Consider the following 17,439-nt stretch of genomic DNA (forward strand, 5'->3'; position numbering starts at 1 on the left):
TTTACCGTCACCCAATGGCAACCAAAGCCGTGGTTTCATGTACCACGCCCCCCGCCACCCACCCAATAGGCCCTGCTCAACTGGCCACTGACACCAGCACACACTTTGGGAATTCTTCTCATGCCTCTGCTTATGCCATCCCTCCTTCCAACCACCTCCCCGCAACCATCTCCCCAACTAAACCGAACTCCATCTCTTCCCAGACCTCTCCAGGTCTCCAGTCCACTCCACTGAACCAGTTCCATTAAGAGCAAGTGTGGAAATCTGCATCTGGCAAGGGAAAGCCTACTCCACCCCGGCTCGGCATCCTTACCACCAGGTTGGCTCCAGACTGGTACATCTCATAGGGGTAAACGATGCGTTCATAGTGGGAGCGTAGCAGGGAGCCAATGTTTTTGCCTGGTGGGTAGTTGAGGCGCTGGGCCACCCGAGCCCATCGACGGTCCTTGCAGATGGCTTCATAGCCACCTTCCTCCACCACGATCTGTAAGGACAAGCAGGAAGGGACGTGGATGTGCTGTGTGTATGTACAGAAAGGACAACGAGGACAACTCCAGCCCCTCACTTCACTGGAGGCTACCCCCTCCTACCTCCACCACTCAGACTCAAATTGCAGCCAAGAGATGCTGAGAAGTTCTGATGACAGCTTGTGTGCTACCAGGCTGTGCCCCTTCCACTGTAGCCTAGAGATCCAATATCCAAACCAAGGTGGCCCCCAGAGTACCAAGGATATTAAGGTGTGGGGTGGGGAGGGGTTTGAGAAAAACCTGTTCTTACTTTGCTGAGGCTGTAGAGGTCCAAGATCCGCCGTTCTACATTGGGAATCTTTAAGGAGGAGCCCTGGATTTCCCAGAATTTGGCAATCTGATCCAAGTAGTTCAGTTTCACTCTCGTCTGGGCCTGGAGAAAAAATGGCTCAGAGAGGCTGGCCTCCCCCTCTACCTGACCCCTATCTTCTGGCCTAATCTTAGGGGAGGAGAAGGGATGCAGAGCAGCCCACTACCCAGGGCCTCTCCCAGTGAACTGGATCCCCAACTCTAGGTAGCACCTCGCCCACCTCTCTTATCTTTGCCACCTTCCAGGCAACAGGAGAAGCCCAAGGTCCCAAAACAGAGCAGGTCGAGTCATAACAGCCAAAGCTTTACATATACTCTTTCTCAATCTCCCTGACAGGGCTGTAGAAGTATTGTCATCTCTTTTACAGAGAGTCCCTGCTTCCTCAAGTCACACAGCAGGTACCACGAGATTTGAGTGTCAAATAATGTAAGTTTTTGCTTTTCCTCTGCTAATAATTTGCTGTATAGTCTTGAGTAAATCAGTTCTATTCTCTGGACCCGTTTTCTGATTATGAGGGAAATAAAAAACTGCCCAGTCCACTCACCCCAGAAGGGTAGACTTATGAGAGGAACAGTGAATGCCCTCTGGAACTTTGGAATTAAATCTAAGCTCTAGGCATGTTTCAGAGAATGAAGGCTCCAAAAGAAAACATTCACCTCTTCACATGCACCATGAAATTTGTTCCATGGTGGCTGAAGGGTGAGAGTGCATGCTAAAGATAGAATGGCCTAAAGAACTGAGATGGTGTACCAAAGCAGCACTGGCACCTGGCCCACCCAGGAACCAATGTGGGCCAAAGATTCTAGGAACAAGGCATGTACCATGCTTTCCTGAAATCTCAGTGACCCAAGAAGGGCTCCCCAAGGCCCCAAGTCTATAACCACCTCACCCTAATCAGAAGGCCTAGTTCTAGGGAGAACTGGGTAAGTCATTATCATTCATTACCTTGCTCTGATCCCATTAGGGGGAAACAGGGACAGTTCTTTCACAGATGAGGAAAAGTAAGGTCTATTTGTGGGAAGGAACATCCTATGGCTCCTTTGCTATGAGAATCCCTAAGGGGCCAGGAACCCTACTCCCTCCACCTCAACGCCTTAGCTTTCCAACCTTGGCCCATCCCTGCCCCTCCCCCTCATTAGCCAGCACTCTCTCTCTAGAAAACCTGTCCCTGTCCCATGGTAGGCTACACCTTGTCCTAGCTATACCCCAGCAGACCTGGTCAGATCCATTTCTCTAAGGACCTTGTACCCCATACAAGAGATGATTTTTGCCCTGACCAGAACAGCACCTAGACCGACTCTAGAACAGTGATTCTCAATGAGGGGCAATTTTGCCCTCCAGGGGACATTTAAGTAATGCCTAGAGACATTTTTGGTTGCCATAACCGGGAGAGGGTACTATGTGGGTAGAGGCCAGGAATGCTGACAGACATCCTACAATGCACAGGACAGCCCTCCACGACAAAAAATTACCTGGCCCAAAATGTCAACAGTGCCAAGGTTGAGGAACTGTGGTCTAGAAGACAAGTACGCTTTTAGGTTATGGGTATTCGGTTGGGCCTAATAGTCACCCCCACACCCCCAGACATCTAGTAAGGCTTGAGGATACATAATAATGAGGGAGAGGAGTGGTAGCATACCTCTACCCTACACCTTCCATGGGAAACTCCAGAACTTTACCTGGAACTGGCTTGAGGGCATCTACTCTCATTGCCCTGGGGCATTCTCAAGTCCTTAGTGGAGAACCTCACCTTACCCATGCAAAGGGCCTAGATTTCCTGTATGGAATATAAAGGAGAGGGAAAAGCCTACCTGCCTGACCCTCTGTCCAAGTCTGTAACCATTCCAGCTTCCTCACAGACCAGTTCTTCCATTGTTCCTGCCCATCCACCTCACCTCCCACCTTACCAAGCACCATGGAAGAAAGGTAGGAAGCACAGGGCTGTAGATGAATTGGATAGATGAGGACACATTCAGCTGGCCAAGCAAGAAAGGGTCTCAACCAGCCCCATATTTCTCTTTTGTTGACCCAAGCAGGGTGGGTTAGTTGACAGGGGAGCTTCAGAAGTAGCAAACCTTTGTGGAAAAGGGCCATCCCCAGCCTTGGCGCTATCAGATTTGGGATGCTAAATGCTCCTGCTCTTGGTTATATTATTCAGAGCTCAAAAGCTTCCTCCATGCCCTCCAGGCAATTTCACAGAAGAGAGAACAAAGGCCTAGTTAGGTAAAGTACCTTAGACAGAGAAGGTAGGAGGGAAGTGGGATCAGAGCTCAGGTATCCATTCTCCCAACCCCACCACCAGTTGCTAGTCATCTTACCTCTAGTTCATTCAGCCTCTGGATTCGGGGAGTAAACCTGAAGTTGTCCACTTCTACAGCAAAGGGTGGCTGCCAGTCCTGAGTGGGTACAGAGGAGAAAAGGGAGTTGGGTTATTCCAGCATAGTGCAAGACCAGAGGTGCACCAAAAGCAGCTCAGCACCCCATTCATGCCTTCCCAGACCTCTAGCCATGTCAGACCTTTTAACCTGGCAAACACCCAACCCATACACACACAACTCACTACAGGGCTTTAGAAGCCCCTCAAGTCCACACCCAACACCCCATGCACATACCCTGGGAAATGTCTTCAGAGTCCCTGCAACAGTACAGTGTTAGGATTTTAAGAAATAGAGAGATGGGGCCCAAAACAGCTGACTGCAAACTCTCCCTATGCCCATATTAACTCCTCATCCCCTAGGCACAGGACACACAGTCTGGAAGTACTGGAAAGCACACAGGATCTGGAGTCAGAAAACCTGGGTTCATGTTTTAGCTCCACTACTTACTAGCTAAGGGATTTTACCTTTCTGAACCTGTTTTCTCAACTGTAAGGTGGGAATATGAACTTCTGCCCTGGCTTCCTCATAAGACTGATATGAAAATTAAACTGGTTTTCAAATGAAAATGTTATTCAAAGGAATCATCATTAAGATTTGAAATCTAAGGCTGACCTCACTACCCAATACATATGCAGAGTAGCTCATCTCCAATTTGGGCAGGATTTAAAGGTTTGGGCCTTTAGCGTCTGTTCTCTCAGTTTAAAAGGCCTGAGATAGACACTGCAGGGAAGAGCAAGGAACAAGGAGCAAGAATTTGCAATACTCACCTGGTCAGAAAGGCTTCCTGTGGGTCCTCTCTCAAACACCTGCCCAGTACAGGAAGAGGCAGGGGAGGAAGTGGGGAGGGGTGTCCTAAGTGCTGGGATGCACCACTGACTGTGGTAGCAAAGATTGGGAGGATTTGGGGAGAAGGAGGGAAGTCAGGGAAAGATAATGAAAGTGGGGGAGACTCTGTCCTGCCAAGTCGGAGCTTGTTGTGTCCTGCCCAAAGGGCAGCTGTGAAGAGCCTCCTCCCCAATGCCCGCCTGCCCCCCCCGCCCCCCATGCAGTCCTTTCCTCCTCAGAACCCTGGCTCCTGCTTGAGTGGTGAGAAGAACCTCGAGTAACCTAGACCAGTGCCCTCATTTAATGATGGAGAAAGTCAGGCCCAGAGAAGAAATATGATTTCTCCAGAATCACATGCTGAGTTAGTGGTAGAGCCAAGACTAGAACCCCTGTCTTCTGACCTCCGGTCCAAGGCCCTTTGCACTACACCAGGCTACGACTGTTCACGCACACGTGCATACATATGGAAGCAGGGGAGGAGGACAGTAAAAGAGAAGAAAAAGCTGTTGGCCTCTTCTGTACACACACTTTGAGAAAAGGGGCCAGGGACTTCCCTGATGGCGCAGTGGTTAAGAATCCACCTGTCAATGCAGGGGAATGGTTCGAGCCCTAGTCCGGGAAAAATCCCACATGCCGCGGCGCAACTAAGCCTGTGCACCGCAACTACTGAGCCTGTGCTCTACAGCCCACGAGCCACAACTACCGAGCCCGCGTGCCACAACTACTGAAGCCCGCGTGCCCTAGAGCCCATGCTCCGCAACAAGAGAAGCCACTGCAATGAGAAGCCCGTGCACTGGAATGAAGAGTAGCCCCTGCTGCCACAACTAGAGAAAGCCCGTGAGTAGCAACGAAGACCCAATGCAGCCAAAAATAAAATAATTTTTTTAAAAAAAGAAAAATACAGAAAGGAGCCAGAGGACTCATACTTGCATGCACACATATTCCCCCCGCCAAAGCAGGTAGCAAACACATGGGACTCAGTGAAGCAGGGGCAAAAACAAACAAACAAACCCAACAACGACAAAAAACCCTCAAACTAAAATGATATGGCTCAAGCCCAGACAAGCTCCCCATCAGTAGGGCACTCCCCTCAGCGCAGGTAACCCAGGCAGAAAGGTGCTCAAACCCCAAACTCCAGGCACCTTTCTTTCCTGCTGAATCAAGTTCTAGATAAGAATAAGTGCAACGTCAAGCAACCTGACAGGAAATGGCAGAACTGAAATCCTAGAGCAGGAGCTGTGCATGCAACAGATAGCTGGGAAAGGTTCAGCAAATCTCCCTGCCTGGCTCTCCCTGGGACCTACAAGCTCCCTCATCCTGCCTTCAGTCCCATACTCCCATGTGCCAAATACTCACTACGTCATGATGGTGATAAAAAGGTGGGCTACCTGATGCAGGAAGCAAGGCCCTTCCAAGCTCCCCTGCGTCTACTCCAGTATACCAACACTCTCCTCGCACCCATCTTCCCCAAGAGTAGCAGTCACCTGCCTAGCAATTCAGAATCCAAATGGCCCTTCAGGCAAACCTTCAATTTCCAAGCACCCACCCATACAAAGGTTCCCACTCTGGGTCCAAGCACCACTTGGGTGAGTGCTTTAAATTCCAGCCAGAAGTCCAGGCTGCCTAAAGGAGGCCTAGGAGCAGCCCTACTGGAAGGGAAAACACAACAAAAACCAGAGAGAGCCAGGTCTCCTGGATTAGAGGGAAGTACAGTGTTGGGGTAGAGAAGAGAAGCATAACAAAGGACGGCCCCCTGCAGGACAGACACACACACACACACACACACCCCAGGGTCATGTCACCTATCCCACCCCTGGTCCCCCAAAGAAGGGTAACAATACCTGCACAAGGCCAGGCTGCCCCAAGAAGTCCAAGATAGAAAAATGGGATAGAAAATTCAAGCCTCAACTACCCCTTTTGTCAGATATGCCTCTTTCCCACAGGCCTGCCGGGCCACTTCAGGGAGTGCCTCCTTGATGCTGCCCAGGACTCCAGCCTCTCCTTTCTGCTGGCCTTCCCGACCTCTCACTACCCACTGCCACTTCCTCACCATGGACAAGGATACCTCAGAGATCTGTGGCCAAGCTCCAACAAGGAAGAAATTAGCTTACCCAACACCTCCCAGAGGATCCATCTGAAACCAGCCTAGATGTATGGCTGAACACCAGAAAGCACCAAGTTGAATAAGGAGGCCTATGGTGCCCTCCTCAGGTGGCAGCAGGGTTTCCCATTTGGTTTCAGCCAGGAGACACCTACTCAAAAATACCCTGTTCCAGACAAACTCAATTCCTGCCCTTGGAATCCCAAGTGGTGACTGAACAACGCGTATCATCATTTCCCCTCCATGCTAGCAAGGTGGCAGCCTATCCTAGCCCTTGGGGGACTTCTCCTGGCCTGAAGCCAGGCCTAGAAGCAAAGATATGCCCTTTGTTGCTGACATCTGGGAATCAAGGGTTCCAAAGGAGGCAGACTTCCATCCGTCCATTCTGTTTCTGGGAGTCCAAGAATATCCTATCCTCTGGGACCTCTGACATCCTGGGACAGGTCAGAGTAGAAATCTTCTGGGAAGGACTCATATACCCCACCCCAAACTGACTGGTCCAAGACTCTCCACAGAAGTCAAGCCTGGGCGGTGATGTGCAGGAAAGGCCCAGATATTGCCTTCGACTAGGAAAAGAAGGGAACAATTCCCTGAATCCATCTCAGGGGAGCCAGATAGAGCCTGTGAGACTGATTTCCTGACTGGTTTACCAGCCCAGAATATTATCATAAATGGACTGGCCTGGCAGGGTGTGAGTAAATATGAGTCAACCCACATAGGAGCAAACCAATGACCACATCAAACACCTTTGCAGTCACAATAATTACCACTTATCTAGTGCCTACTACACACAGACGCTACCTAGTTTAATCCAATTCTCGAAATAACCATTCAAGGGACCCATTTCACAGGCTCAGAGAGATTACGTTACTTGTCCAAGGTCACACAGCTGGTAAGCTGCAGAGTGGAGTTTTGAACTAAGGTCTATCTCCCTTCAGAGCTGTGATCTTTCCATTACACCACACTGCCTGCCTGAAGAGAAGTAATGCCAGTAAATGGGAAAAAAGCCTTATTTAGGGCAGCCTTGACCTAGGTGGTTTGGGGTAACCAAGAGATGTGCGTGCGGGGTGCCTCTCCGTGAACTCTCCCCGAGGCCACTAGGCATCCCTGTCTTGAACCTTACTAGGAGTAGTTCTGAAGGGCGGGGTGGGAGTTGGGGGGTGGGGGTGGGTCTCCGACTTAGGGCCCTCACACCACGAAAGGACCCCTGGCCCCAGCACCCTTTCTCCGACCCGCGTCGCATCCACAACGGTCCCAGCCACTCCATCTCTCCACACCTCGAGCTGCCCTCCGCTCCAGACTTCTCCGCCCGCTACCCTAGTCTATCATCCCCGGCCTGGTCGCCGGCGACCACCAGCCCAGGGCCTTACCGCGGGTGGGCGGATCTTGCAAATGCCCGACTTCTCGGCGATGGGCCTGATTTTCGCAATGTAGCCGAGAGGATCTCGGAACTCCGCCCAGCTAGGCTCGAACACCGGGCACTCCGGCGGCGGTAGGAAGTCGTCAGACCCCGGCTCCATGGTGGGCCCTAGGACTGGAGGGCTCGGACGGCCCTTAAGGACTCATGGCGGACGCCGCTGTATGAAGCCGAGGCACTGCTCGGGGACTAGGCCCTAAGCAGGGCGGCCGCCGCCCGCCGAGGGCCCAGGGGGCGTGTAGCTGCCGCGCTCTGAGAGGCTCAGGCTGACGTTACTGCTACCACCTCTTCGTCCTGCTCCGTTCCTTCCAAACTCTGCCGCTGCCTCCCAACTACCGCAGCCTTCAACACCACAGTTACCTCCCAACCACCGCGGCCTTCATCGCCGCCGCCGCCATCTTGGTTTGTCAGCGTCTCCCCCCCCTCCCTTCACCACAACAAACCAGATCCCTCCGCAGGGTGTCCCTCCGAGCCTCGTATAACGTGCGTGAGGCCGAGCCCTAGGGAGCCTTCATCCCGTGGAGACTGAGCTGAATCGGCAGGCGTGGGTTTCCTATCAGGAAGCAGGAACTCAAAAGTGCTTCCCAGACTGAGAGCAAATAGTCCGCCTCAGCGGCGGAGGAACAAAGTTGTAATTAACTGCCGGATCCTCTTTCCGGATGGACCGGCGGTGCACGTTTAAAGGCCAGTGCTGCGCATGCGCATTATGGAGACAGACCGGAAGAGGGTTGGCGTTGGTGGGTGGTGGGTCCGAACTGGCACCCCCTCGATGACCTCAGCCCTGGCGCGAGCCCCGCCCCAACACGCTCTCTTTCTCCCGGGTCTTTCCGGTGTGGGCTACAGAAGGCGGCTTCGGGTGCCTGATTGCAAGGGACCCTTATGCAGGCCCGCAGATTAAGAGAGGCGTACACAGCTCCCAGCTCTAGGCGCTGATACCTCTGGGGCTTTGAACGAAGGAAGTCGGGATGCTGCTCCCTCCCCGGGGATTGCGGATTTTTTGAATCCTGGGTCCCGAGGAGAGGAAGAAAATATTTATTTTGTCCAAGTTTGCGTGTAGAGGCCTCTCAGAGATGGGGCTTCCATTCTTAACCCCAAAGAGTCACTGTCAGTCAGCATTTTAATGAACACTTTCAACTGTTATGTTCGCACTTTTATCGTGTCCACATTTGTGGCATGTACACCTACAAAATAAGCCTGAGTGTATCCTACCAGTGCCCACCGTTTGAAGCACCTACTGTTTGCCCATTTGTGAGCCTACAGTGTACTTATCAAATATTTGTGTACATGGATTGTATGTATTGTGTATAGCCTCTGTCTTGCATTTGAGTACCTACTATGTGTACATCTGCTCCTATTGTGTGCATGTTTGTGAGCAGTTTCTGAATAGGTTTATTGCATCTACTTTGAGTATCAAACCAGTACTTTGCCCATATGTCAGACATCTACTGCATTTGAGGAGCTCTAAGTTATTCATCAGTTGTGGGCCTACCACATGTAGTTCGAACACCTACTGTGCACATATTAGTTACGTATGTGCTGATTAAGTGCTTATTTTATGTTCCCCCATCAGATTGTGAATTCTTTAAGGGCAGGGACCTTGTGACCTTATACATCCTTAGCACTTGGCATGGTAAGCAGTACATTAATGTTGAGTAAACAAAAGATGAATATTTTTGAGCAGCCTTAGTATATATTGACTAAAAATAATATATACTCTTTGCAAACATTTCCTGGATATATTAAGCATCTGCTGTAAGCTTGAATATGTTTGAAGGTGATGGAGAGTGTCATTCCTTCATTCAGTTAACTGTTTCTAATCACATACCATGTCCCAGTTAGGTATATCATTCTGCCTACTTCAGGACTGAGCTAAGGGCATCCGCTCTGAGGGAGTGGGGAACACTGGTAGGAGCTCACACCCTGGAGTCAGAGAGGCCTGATTTCTAGTCCCACCAGCTCTGCCGTTTTCTAGTTATGTACCCTTGGGTAAGTCCCAACTTATGAAACTGAATGATGTTGTACGGAGATGATAATCCCTACCTTGCAGGATTGTTGTACAGTACCTGGCATATAGAAGGCCCTCAGTATCTGTTAACTGTTATTTTTACTTCTGAGAGTCAACAACAATGTGTCAAAACTCATTAAGAATCTCCTTTGTGTCAGGCATTGTGCCTAGTGATTTCAGATTTTTTTTTATCACCTGAACCCTTAGATTGCCTTGAATGTTTGGAATCTTTATCCCTACTTGTCTTGTGAGGAAACTTGTCCCAAGTAATACATATAGTAAGTGACAACTCCTTTCTAGTTTTCTAGGTTTCAGGGGAAACCTCAACCCTTCTCCACCTGAAACACAGGTGAATGACCCAACTGAACAACTGTCTGGACAGGAAACAGAAAGCTAGGTGAGGTGATGCTAATAACAGTAAAAAAAAAAAAAAAGAAAAAAGAAAAAAGAAAAAAAAAAATCACTAGCCTCTCACATGTGTAAGCATTTAACAGCCCACATAGCTCTTTCATACCAATTATTTCCCTTAATCTTTGCAACAGTCTTGGGAAAGATGTAGGTCAATTTACCCATTCTGTAGATGAGGAACCAAGTTCCAGACAGATTAAACAACTTGCCCACTGTTACACGGGAAGTTGCTGACTCGGGGTCAAATGCTCTTCCTGTCATTTGCTCCTACCAGTGATAGAACTAGGCAGGAGAAGGGTGAGGAGAACAAAGAAGATAAAAGAATATGCCAAATCCTAGGTTGAAGGAAGTTTGACCTTTCCATCTTGAGGCAGCTCAGTGAAGGGCAAAGAGCATGAATTAGGAGTCAGGAGACCAGGTTTGGGGTCTCAGCTCAGCCTAGCCTTCCCAAAGCTTTCTCTGAGGTCCTTAGCTGGGACACCACCCCCACCATCCTGGAAGGGCAAATGGAAATTGCATAGAGTCTTTGAAGCCAGTCAGATCCAATTCATTCATTCATAAACATTTATCAAATTCCCACTATGCACCAGGCACTCTTCTGGGCCCTGGGAATATAATGGTGACCAAGACAGACATGGTCCCTGCTTTCTTGCAGCTGACATTCACCCACTGAGATCTACCAAGTACCTCACCTGCATGAACCTTGATTTTCTCATTTATCCAATGAGACTATGTAAACCCTTCCTCACAGGGTAGTTATGAAGATTAGAGATCATGATAACTACCATTCATCAAAGGCCAGGTGCTATGAAATAGGTATTGTTATCCCTGTTTTACAGATGAGGAGACTGAAGTTCAGAGAAGTATAAACTTAACCAAGTCACATGGCTAGTAAGTGGCAGAGTTCAAACCCAGGTCTGTCTGACTGCTGTACAATTCTGCCTGTAAAAATCTCAGATGGTGCCCCCTCCCGGCTCCAAACCACAGGTGCTCAGGAAATGGAATCCTTTCTCAATCCTTGGATCTTGCTGGAGACCTGCCTGAGTCTGGGCACTGCAGGGTTAAAAACTGGGAAGCAGCAGGGAGCTCACCCTGGACTGGGGGTTCAGTTGGCCTCACCCACCCACCTGGAAGAGAGGGTCTGGCATGGAACTGGTACGGAGCAGTGATTGGAACCCTCAGCTGTGCTCTCGACCACACTCACTCCATCCATGTTTTCTGGATGAACTGTATAGTGACTTTGTGCCTCACTTTCTTGATTTGTAAAATAGGGTCCCTTCCAACTCTGAAGTAGGTATGAGCTGTGAGTTCTAACTCCTAAATAGCTCTGAAATTTACCCCCTCCTCCCCATGCCTTTTTCTAATCTTCTGCTCCCCATGAGAGCCATTTACTATCTCTAGCCTAGATTATTAAAAGAGCCTCCTCAAGATATCAAGGGCTCTATGTGAATTTATGGAGATATATATATATATATATATAGAGAGAGAGAGAGGGAGAAAGAGAAATATAGATGCATATTATGTGCTTAATACATATGCATAACAATAAAATGATATATTCAAAATAATGATAATTCCAAATGAATTATGATAGTAGTGGATTATAACTCATTGAGTTAAATAAAAATCCATGACTCCACACTGATAGAAATAAATAAAATGAGGGAAAAGGGAAAGCTCTTCCTTCAAAGAATGATGGAGTTAGAAAATCATCAATAGATGCTCAAACTTTTTCCAAATAAAAAAGCAAACCCTGAAAACGTAGCTATAACACTTGGTGCCCAAATCTTGGTTCCTAGATGCCATCGTCAACCAGGCATTTCCAGGTCTCCTTGGAAAAAATGGTTGACTCCAGGGCTGGGGCAGGGAAAGTACAAGATGAGCCTGGAGCATCTTGTGGTGCCAGAAAACAAGGAAGTGCTCAAGGAAAGATGGAGACCTGCCAAAAGGACACAGGAGCCAGCTTGGAGGGCCTCTTGCTGGCCAAATCTGGGACATTTTGAACATCAAAATCAAGAATGACATTAATGTGTTATAACTCACTGAAAATGATAGACAAGCATGGTCCATGAGAATATAAATACATAAACATAGGAGAAGGGAAAGCTCTCCTTTACACTGGAGAGCCAACTAATCCATGTCAAAAGAAAGATGGCATTGGACAGTCACCATCTGGCAACCTCAGGAATCATCAGCAAATGCTAAAACTGGTGAGTGAAAGTTTGAGGAGCAACAAGACAGTTACATAATGTCAATGCATCTCCCCTCAAGATACTCATTAATTACAGAGGGAAAAATAATAGCTTTACAACAGAGACACTACGTAGCCCAATGTGTCACCTGGTCTTTCTTTAGCTTCTACGGAGACCCCGGAGGCCTGAGGCCTGGGTGAGAAAACCTGTTGGCAACAGAGGAATGAGGCTATGGGGACTGCTCACCTCTGCTTTGGGATGTGCCATGCCCACCACCTGGGCTGCCCTCTCGCATTCCTTTCTCATAATTCCGCTAACATTACATACTCGCACACCTCCAGGCTTTTGCACATGCTGCTCCCTCTGACAAATGCCCTCCTTTACTGGGCTAATTCCTACTCACCGTTCAAGACTCAGCTAAAGGAGCGGTTCCAGAAACGCTTACCTGACCCCTGCCCCAAGTTGGGTTTTCCCTTTCTTTGTGCTCCCACACATGCTGTGCTTCCTTCTGGGCCTGCACTTATTACTATATTGTATTGACATCATCCCCCCAGGCTGTCTACTTCTGAAAGTCTTGTCCTGCATTGTCCAATATGGTAGCCAGTACCCACATGTGGCTATTTAAATTTAAATTTTAAAATTCAGTTCCTCAGTTGCAACCAGCCACATTTCAAGTGCTCAATAGCCACATATGGCTAGGGGTTACCATATTGGACAGCACAGGTATAGGACATTTCCATCATCACAGAAAGACATAATAGGACAGCACTGGTCTAGATAAAGATAAGAACTCCGTGAGATTCTAGGACCTTTGTCGTTTGTTGTGTGTCATCCCTCCTCATCCACATTGCCAAAGAGATTGGCAGTAGAACGTTTGAGGACAGCCAGCGAACTCCTTGTCTTCAGGTCCTCAGGGAAATGGGGAGGTGAGGAGCCGAACACCCCTCCACAGTCTGGACGGTGAGCCTCCAGGGAGAGGGGGAGGGTGGAGCACGGATGGCCCAGTGCTGGGACTGCAGTGAGGAAGGGAGGAGGAGGAGAAGGTAGGAGAGACCTGAGAGAAGCATGAGGAGGTTCCAGAGGGGCCTGAAAGCTTGCAGTTTGCATCAATCAATAAATCAACCAATGCCAAGATACTTTAAGATTTAGCTTAGAAAGAACTATTCATTCATTCAAATCAACAAACATTTTAGTGTCATCTGTGCTGTGCCAAGCACTGTGCTGGGCAATACTCTGGACAGAGGTGATTCAGACCAGTGTCATGCCTGTGCCAGCTATGGCCTAGTGGGGAAGATAGATAATGATGTGAGGGATCTCAGAGCATGTGATCAAGGGCACTTTGTGAGGGATGGGTCCTTTAAGGCCAGCTCATAAGAGTGAGAAAACCTTCATCAGGGATGTTAGGGGAGTACATCTGGCAGCGGGGAAGGCACAGGTAAAATACTCAGTTTGGAAATTACACACAGATCTTTTCAGGGAGTGGTGAGTGGATGGCCAAAGTGTAGGCGAGAAATGAGAGGATTACAGAGATCGGCCGGGGCCACGTGGTGGAGGACTTCCAACGTCAAGGCAAAGGAGTTTGTACTTGTTTCTGTAGGTGGCCGAGAACAGCTGACTGTGTGTCTGGCAGGAGGTAGGCATTTCACATGCATCTATTAACAACTGCCCTGCAAGACTATTATCCCTATGTTACAGGTGAAAGACCAGGCTCTGAGGGACAAGGTGACTTGCCAAAGGCAACAGTCAAGTCTGACTGAGTACTAAAAGCTGAGCTTTGGGAAGACAAAACGAGCATCAAGCTGAAGGTGGGAGAAGTGGGAACAACCAAAGGCAGTCCAGCTTGGTCCACCAGGGAAGAAACAAAAAAACTGCTGACTGGACTTGATTCTGGACCAAATGCTTAGATGGCCCCAACTGCTGCTTTTGCTTAAATGTGCATAAGAGGAAGAAAACAAAGACATTGATCCCAGCTGCTTAAGAGTGGGGCCATCCAAACTGCTCCCTCTTAGAGGCCATTCCACACTCTAAGAAGGCCCTCCAAATATTTACTGACTGCTGCTTCTGGGGACCCTGCTGACCCTAACCAAGAACCAGTGTCCCCCATTCCTCCTAGGCTCTGCCGAGACCCAGGACATGATTAGTGGTGCTGGAAACATGTCCATTTTATAGGGAGGCAGTTTTGGGCACTGGAAAAGGGCCTGGACTAGAAGTCAGGAACGCCCCATCCTGACTTGCTGTGTGACCTTGGGAAAGACCCTTCCATTCTCTGGGCCTGACCCCTCCTCTGTAAACTAAAGGGAGCTCAGCTATTTGTTATCTAACATCCCAAGTACATACACAGAGCTCTTAAAACGGATGTATCTAGCCCCCACTTCCTGGCCCAGGTCACCATCCCCCCCACACACACACCCTTAAGGACACAAATGTGGCCAGCTGTGGGGAAGGAGAGAGGGCTCCAGGGCAAAGCCTGGCCAGTCACAGGAAGGGTGAGAATAGATGCCACAAGAGTAGAGGAAGTATCCAACCTGTGAAAGGAAGAGAAGGGAACTAACTTGCTGAGCACCTACTCCACGCTGGCTGCTGGACATTCGTTACGTCATGCCTTCATCACAATCCCACGTGGCAATGGCTTATCACCCCAAGTTTTCAACTGAGGAAACAGAGACTCAGTTTCCCGAGGGCACTAGGAAGGGAAAACCCCAGGATTTGAACTGGATCAACTCCAAAGCCCAGACCCTTGTCGCTCTGCTCTGTCATGCAGATCGTTAATGAAACGAGACAGGAAAACCTCCCTCACCCCCACCTCCCACCCAACCAAAGCATCTCACCCACCCAGTTGCCTGAGCTTCTACCATCAGCGCCTCACCTCCCTGGGCTAAGGCCTCTCTCCCGGGGCTCCACTGTGGGGGAGGGGGCACAAGTAGGAGGCAGAGGCGGGAGGTGAGCACAAGGTCTTTTATGAGGCATCAAATATACATTCTTATATACAAGGAGGAAAAAAGACAATGCCTAAACCCCAGCTCCTCTCCATACAGCCCCTCCCACTGCTGCCCTTCCCCACCCCCAAGCCCTGGGGTCCCTGGCCCTTCATACAGCCAGGGTCTATCTGTCTGTCTGTACTGCAGCCCATGGTGGAGAGGGGAGAGGGAGGCAGGAGCTGAGAAAGGAGCTGGATATGCGGGGCAAGAAGAGGAGCTGGGGCTTGTAAAAAATATATTTATAATAAATAAACAGGGCTGTAAAAGGGCTGGAGAGGCAGCGGAGAGTTTGACGGACAGAAGGACTCAGGCATCCTGGCTCCCAGCCCCCACTTTGATGGCTCCAATCTCTGCCTCAGGAAGGACATCTCAGGCTCACGGTGGCTCTCTGGGAGCCCCTCTCCCCAGGGCTGATGCTGGGTGCCCTGCCCCAGCAAGGTGTGTGTGGGCAATATCTATAAAGTGCATTGTCTTCAGCTGTAGGTGGGGTAGGTGTGAGGGAATGGGGGGCATGCAATATGGGTGAGGGAGGGCAGCGCCCTTCTCATCCCAGACCTGAGCCCCCCCGCCCCAAACCTGTCTGGACTTTGATCAGGATAAGAACGTTGCAAGGAGAGGCAAGGTCCTGAAGCTGAAGAGGTCTGGGCTGGGGCCCACTGGAGAGAGGGCAGAGATTGGCTCCAAAGAGGAAGCACTGCCCCACCTGGGGACCAGCATAAGTGGGGGCCCACCCACCGCGTGCACTGACACTCCATGTCCTCCAGCAGGTAGAGAGACACATGGAGGTGCGTGGCCAGGCCCTGAGGTCAGAGAGAGGGCCGAGCCAGCTGAGGTTTGGCCACAACTCTACAGAGCTCCCTCCTGGCCCTACGCGGCCAGAGGTGCCCTGGGGAAGCCTTCACCCTCATTGTTCCCGACACCTGCCCTTCCCTACCAGCCAGAGCTGACAGGGAGCTCACACTGGCCCGGAGGTCTGAGGCCACCCAACTAGACCTCCAGGGAAAGGGAGGGGGGAGGGTGAAGAGAGGAAAGAGGACGAGGATCTCTGAAAGGTCCTCACCACTCCCCAGAGCTTGAGAGCCTTGCGTATAGGCTTCAAGTGGCAAGGAGTCTCGAATCTGGAAGGAAATCCCATGGAGACTGTTGGGGGTTAGAGGAGGGGTCCCAAGGCAGGGAGGCAGTGGGGAGGAGGACATGTCTATGTGTATATATGTTTTGGAAAAACTGAGGAAGCAGAGAGGGTGTGAGGCCCCTCTCCTGCAGATTCCCCAGACCTCCCTAGTCCCCAGCTCACACTCTCCGTTCATCAGACCACGGTGCTGATCCGGCTTGGCTTGGCCTTGGGGTTTGCAGTAGGTGGGTTGGCCGTGCCAGGGGGCCCAGAGGCGTGCAGTGGGCCGTGGGGGGAGGTGGGCGGCAGGGGCGAGTGTGGGGTGTGGGGTGAGGGTGGGGGCAGGGGTGGGTAGGAGGGGTGGGGTGGGATGGGTGAGTGCGGTGACAATGGTGACTGGGGGTGGTGGGGGTGGGAGTAGGAACCCCCTGGTGGCCGGGATCCAGGGCCCCCAGCGGCCCCCGCTGCTGGCATCATCTGTGGGTGGTGGCTGAAGATGAAGTGCTTGGGGCCCTGTTTGTGGGCTGGAGGGTGCTGGGGGGCAGGACTGTACAGGGGCAAGGGGGAGGTGGGCTGGTGCAGGGGGTGGCGGCCATGTGGAGCAAACTGAGGGTGTCCTCCGGCCCCCCGTCTGGGAGCTCTGCCTGGCCGGCCCAAGGTATAGTGCTGGGGGCCTGGGACTGGGCCATGGGCATGGAAGTGGCGATGCGGCCCCACAGGAGGAGCTGAGGCAGGAGGCGGTGGAATGGAGCCCAGCTGCGGCAGGGGCGGGGGCTGCTGAGGAGGTGGGGGGAGAGGGGGCTGCTGGGGTGGGAGGTAGGGGGGCGGGGCCGGGCCCGGTCCTTGGCAATACTGGGCATGCAGGGCCTGGAGCTTGGACTGCCCATCAGGCAGCACCCCCAGGCCGCCGTGGCTGTGACCGTGGTGGTGGTGGTGGTGGTGGTGGTGGGTGGAAGAAGCAGATGAAGAGGAGGCAGAGGCCTGGCCTGTTGGCGGTGGTGGCATCTGGAAGGGCCCCTTGCCCCGCTTGCTTCCAAATAGGGAGCCCAGGAAGGATGAGGAGTTGGAGACGGGCCTCTGGCTCTTGTACTCCTCTGGCGGCGGGGGTGGGGGCGGAGGTGGCATCCTCTGGTGAGGGCGTGGACTGCTAATAACAGACCCCTGGAAGGGGGGAGGGGTGGAAGTCA

The 17,439-nt window shown here is 51.0% G+C and overlaps 2 protein-coding genes across 21 annotated transcripts in view; both read right to left on the bottom strand.

Annotated features, from left to right (window-relative positions):
- The window catches only part of KDM5C (lysine demethylase 5C), a 31,901-nt gene extending 23,937 nt beyond the window's left edge, over window positions 1-7,964 (bottom strand). For 10 of the 14 annotated variants that reach the window (XM_082445085.1, XM_082445081.1, XM_082445080.1 and 7 more), the window contains exons 1-4: window positions 7,512-7,964; window positions 3,156-3,233; window positions 778-900; window positions 314-484 (exon numbers count right to left, since the gene is read on the bottom strand). In XM_082445085.1, coding sequence (XP_082301211.1) covers window positions 314-484; window positions 778-900; window positions 3,156-3,233; window positions 7,512-7,661 — 522 coding nt within the window. In that variant the 5' untranslated portion in view covers window positions 7,662-7,964. The remainder of the gene's footprint in view (window positions 1-313; window positions 485-777; window positions 901-3,155; window positions 3,234-7,511) is intronic. The other 4 variants (XM_082445076.1, XM_082445075.1, XM_082445074.1 and 1 more) reach the window with 2 other exon arrangements.
- A 299-nt stretch (window positions 7,965-8,263) lies between these two features.
- The window catches only part of IQSEC2 (IQ motif and Sec7 domain ArfGEF 2), an 82,855-nt gene continuing 73,679 nt past the window's right edge, over window positions 8,264-17,439 (bottom strand). For 6 of the 7 annotated variants that reach the window (XM_082445100.1, XM_082445099.1, XM_082445103.1 and 3 more), the window contains one exon: window positions 8,264-17,413. In XM_082445100.1, coding sequence (XP_082301226.1) covers window positions 16,448-17,413 — 966 coding nt within the window. In that variant the 3' untranslated portion in view covers window positions 8,264-16,447. The remainder of the gene's footprint in view (window positions 17,414-17,439) is intronic. The other variant, XM_082445105.1, reaches the window with a different exon arrangement.

Source organism: Balaenoptera physalus (genome assembly GCF_965194825.1).
Source record: "Balaenoptera physalus genome assembly, chromosome: X".
NCBI classification, from domain to species: domain Eukaryota; kingdom Metazoa; phylum Chordata; class Mammalia; order Artiodactyla; family Balaenopteridae; genus Balaenoptera; species Balaenoptera physalus.